The 5,000-nt window shown below is 45.8% G+C and overlaps 1 protein-coding gene across 1 annotated transcript in view; it reads right to left on the minus strand.

Moving 5' to 3' along the window:
• Positions 1-5,000, minus strand: part of col14a1a (collagen, type XIV, alpha 1a) — a 111,196-nt gene that overhangs the window by 105,774 nt on the left and 422 nt on the right. The window contains 1 exon segment of the mRNA XM_030370388.1: positions 2,626-2,714. Within this exon segment, the coding sequence (XP_030226248.1) occupies positions 2,626-2,713 (88 nt within the window). The 5' untranslated portion in view covers position 2,714.

Below are 5,000 nucleotides of genomic sequence, written 5' to 3' on the forward strand. Positions count from 1 at the left end.
GTGTGGTTCTCTGTCTCGAGCAACGGAGAACAGAGAATGCCTTTACACTGTTACACTTTGTCGCAGGGAGTTGCTAGCGAGATAAGTATTTTCTACTGCACACCACAAGTGTTTGTGTGGCATCAGACAGTCAACTTCTAATTTAGAAAACCTTCCAATCTGTAATTGTGTGGACGCTGAACGCCGGATAATTGTTTGTATTTTCGGTGTGGGTCATTGAACCCAAATGAATAGCCATTCCACTGGAAACCGTTTTGTTTTTCCATTCTCACAGCTACTAATGCTGCTTTGTATAAAAACAATCTTGATAGGCAATCTTTTAGACAATGCTAGATTTTGCTGTAGCACAAGCATTTTCCAGTTCCCGTGGTCAAACGTTTTCATTATTTCCCTTTAATTTGTTCACCAGTTTGAGAAGTAGAAGAGACATAATGTGAGGGATCATCCATTGAATCATTTGGATGTCTTGTGCGTGGACAGTGACTGTGTAACGTTGTCCTGTGTAGATGGCGTGCATGAGCTAAGTATGACATTTCTTATAGTGGCAAATAAGAAACCTCACTCATTGAACCATGAACGTCCCCAAACGTGCATGAAAACAAAGCAGCAGGGTTTATGGAAGTGAACTCAAACCATTAGAATAACGCTGCTTGTTGTCAAATGTAATTGATCCTTTTGATGACTCAAACCAGTACCAGGTGATCAAGTGATGTCATTTGTCACGCTAGGCATATTGGGCGGTAGCATCTGGCTTGCATTGGAGTATAGAGGAAACTGATTAATTGCATTAGGAGCTGTCTTTAGAGCTGTGTTTGGGCAGCGGTAGGCCATGGAAGAGCGTTTTCCTCCTTTGTGATGGGGGGAGCTCTACGGTGACTCTCTGGCACCCCTAGGGCCAGGGGGTGGTTAATACACTTTCTGCTCAAGTCTCTTTTCTCACAAACTGGACTTCATCATTAAGGTCATTGAAGCTCGTTCTTTTCTGTTTGCATATTTGTATACACTTCTTAATTCTAATATTAATAGTATAATTATTATTATCATCTGTGTTATCAGCATTAACTTTATTATCAGCATAATTATTACATTTATTTTGACTTTTATCATTATTGTTATGATAATTCCCCAATGAGAATCTTTAACAGCTATGGCAACAGGTTTGGTTGGTGATTGTCTCCTTGCCTGAGGAATGAGGGATTTTCTATTGTTTACTCCATTCCCCTTCCATTAGAAAGGATCTTGCTGGCGACCCTCCTGTTCATACTCATTTACCGAACTGCCGCTCAACGCCCACACACACACACACACACACACACAACTACACACATATATACACAAACACACAAACACATATGCACACACCCACACACACACACACACACACACACACACACACACACACACACACACACACACAACTACACACATATATACACGAACACACACACACATATACACACACCCACACACACACACACACACACACACACACACACACACACACACACACACACACACACACACACACACACACACACACACACACACACACCCAGAAACTCGGGTTAATGTGGCCTGAAGCATTCATTCCGAAGCCAACATTTGCAAAAATTTGCAAGAAAGAAAATAAGATTAAACCAAAAATATTCAAACTCAAATATCCGGACACGGGTTTGGCAGATCAGGACACATGACAGAACCAAGAATCCAAATCGTGAAAACAGACCGTGCCCCTCGTTTATAAGGCTGAAGCAACAGCAGTGGCTCGGAGGTGTGTCTCTGACAATCTCCAGACTGTTGTCTGTGTTGTCTACACAAACATCCTCCCGACACCCACTGATCCTCTGGGCCCTCCTCCTGCGCCCCGCGTTCTCAGCAGATGCTAAAGCTGACTGATCAACCTTATTTTCTTTGCTTCGTCGTTTTTGTCGGGACAGATTCAACCAAAAAGGCTGATGCCTCCCTCCTCCCCTCCCACCTGGCAGGAAGTCCGGTACGGTAACAGGGCTGACTGGGGCTGATGGTGGGTGGTGGTGACAGTTGGGGGGGGGGGGGGGGGGGGGGGGGGGGGGTGATGCAATCACAGAATGAATGGATTTGGACCGTGGGGATGGAGAGGAGAGGAGGGGGGGGGAGAGTGTGAGGGATATGAACAGGAGGGAATAGAGGAGAGGAAGATGAGAGGAGAGAGGGGGAGAGAGAAGGGAGAGGAGAAGGAGAGAGGAGGGAGAGGAGAGGGGAGCTGAGGAGAGCAGAGGAGAGAGGAGAGGAAGATGAGAGGAGAGGGGGGAAGAGAGAAGGGAGAGGAGAAGGAGAGAGGAGGGAGAGGAGAGGAAGATGAGAGGAGAGAGGGGAAGAGAGGGGGGAGAGGAGAAGAGAGGGGAGGAGAGAGAATGAGAGAGGAGGGGAAAGGAGAGAGGAAGGAGAAAGGCAGAAGAGAGGAGAGAAGAGGAGAGGAGAGGAGAAGAGAGGAGAGAAGAGGAGAGGAGAAGATAAGAGAGGAGTGGAGAGGAGAGAGAGGAGAGGAGAGGACAGGACAGGACAGGAGAGGAGAGGAGAGGAGAGGAGAGGAGAGGAGAGGAGAGGAGAGGAGAGGAGAGGAGAGGAGAGGGGAAAGCCACTCACCTAGATTCTGCTCCAGCTCCAGGTTCTGGCCCTGGCCTGGTACTATGAAGGCCGTGAGCAGCAGCACAGCGAACCTCAGAGCCCTCATCCTGTGGGTGGGGGGGGAGGATATGGTTAGAGAGAGTCTCTCCAGGAGGGAGGATCTGTTTACAATGTGCAATAGGAGGGGGAACAAACCCTGATGACGAATGGTCAGGGAGTGGGTCGGACAATAAGGGTTTGTGTAAATATGGGAGAATGCAAAAAAAGAAAGAAATGTAGGGTGAGAAAGAGAGGGGGAGGCCCGCGCTCGGGGAATAGAGTTGCTAAACATTTGCACACTTTGAAATATTGTCGTAAAAGCCCAGGGTGCATTGGTCAAACAAAAAAAGCCCTTCCCTCGCACACTCACACGGACACGCAGACAGACACATCCACACGCATAAACACATAAACACACATACACGGACACGCAGTAATGTAACAATCTACAGACGCCCACGGGACAGCCCATACGTCTCCGCCTCCATAGTGTCGAGTGAAGACGGGGACAGACGATGGCTTTGTTAGAGCCACTGAGAAATGAAGAGAGGAATGAGGATGAGGAGAGAGAAGGACAAGTAAGAGAGAAGAATAAGAGAGTCATGGCCCTGGCCTGGGAAATAGTTTGAACCCCTCACCCCCAACCATTATCTCGAAGTGTGATGTGATAGCACTTTTTCACTGAACACATTTAATTGTGCAATGTATTTCAAGTTTGGAGATTTAACCTAATTTTTTAATATATATTATTAATAATAAAACAATTGTATTGTTTTATATGTTATGTTGTGTCTTATTTTACTTTTATGTTTTTTGGCAATGTTCCTATATATATATAGAGGGAGAGAGAGAGAGAGAGAGAGAGAGAGAGAGAGAGAGAGAGAGAGAGAGAGAGAGAGAGAGAGAGTTTGAGCACCAGCAATTGAGCACTAGAGAGAGAATAAACAAAGCAACAGAGAGACCAACATAAAGAGCGAGTGTACAATAGAGGAGGAGAAGAACGGAGGAGAGAAAAGAGAAGAGAAAAGAGTCGCATTCAGAAAGAGCGGAATGCACAGACACTGCAGACAGAGCGCTGCTGGAGAGAGGGAACCAAAGAATGGAAGAAAGAAGGAAGGGAGGGAGGGAGGGAGGGAGGAAGGGAGGGAGGAATGAAAGAAGGAAGGAAGGAAGGAAGAGAGAAAGGAAGAAAGAGGGAGACTGGTTTAAGTTTACCACAGGGGGAGCTCCGCTGCTCCTCTCTCTCTCTCTCTCTCTCTCTCTCTCTCTCTCTCTCTCTCTCTCTCTCTCTCTCTCTCTCTCTCTCTCTCTCTCTCTCTCTCTCTCTCTCTCTCTTTTCATTCTCTCCATCATTTTCTGCATCTGTTGCCTGAGCCTGTTGCCTTGTCACACATGATTTTCTCCCATGCCATGTCTTCAACTCCTCTCTACTAAATCACGCGCGCGCACACAAACACATGCACGCGCGCGCACACACACAGCTCGTATTAATAAACTACAAGGAACCTTGAAACGGGGAGCCTAATATTGCGCATTTACCTGGCAATCGATGCACCGGGGCAAATGATAATTAAAATAGAATAATGTCGAACCCCGATGGGAGTTCAAACGAGGAGACCAGTCTGTTCCTCTTGACAGTTTCTCACAGTTATCGCGACATATTGACCATGGCTTTGGAAACAATCTTTTGTCGAGGTTTGAACCCTAAATGAAGAGCATTTCGATCATTAACACAAGGAGACAGGCCCCACCGCAGGTCTGTCCTCTATCTGGATTCATTTAGGGTTTCAATCATCATTCTAGGTTTTTGGTTTGAAAAAATAACTTTGAAAAGTAAGAAGATGCTCTGAACGCCCTGACTTTAAGGTAATATAATGTTTTAACACCACTTCAAGACAAAACCAAATATCTGTCACATTCCCCAATCTATAATATAAAGTTTGTGAATGAAATGGGACCACCAAGTCCTAAGTGGTCCTGTACTTTCATTAGTCTGGTCGAGGTAAACACAAATATCAAGCTCATAAGACGGCAATTCAACGTGGGATGCTCAAAAGTTCCTTGAATTGTTTATTTGTCTTATATTGCTAATAAAAAAGTATATTTGACCTTTTATTGTTGCTGTTACAAATATCATAATATATCAGGCTAGAATAAACTATAGACCATTATATAGAATATCACTTTATTCCCCCCTATAGGTGCTCTCAGTTTAAACTCCATGTGAAGCGACTGATCCTGTGTCCTCTCCTGCAGGCTGAGGTGGAGGTGAGCGATGTGCGGGATGGAGGTGAGTGATGTGCGGGGTGGAGGTGAGCGATGTGCGGGGTGGTGGAAGTGAGTGATGTGCGGGT

This window comes from Gadus morhua, chromosome 11, assembly GCF_902167405.1.
Source record: "Gadus morhua chromosome 11, gadMor3.0, whole genome shotgun sequence".
In the NCBI taxonomy this organism is placed as follows: Eukaryota; Metazoa; Chordata; class Actinopteri; order Gadiformes; family Gadidae; genus Gadus; species Gadus morhua.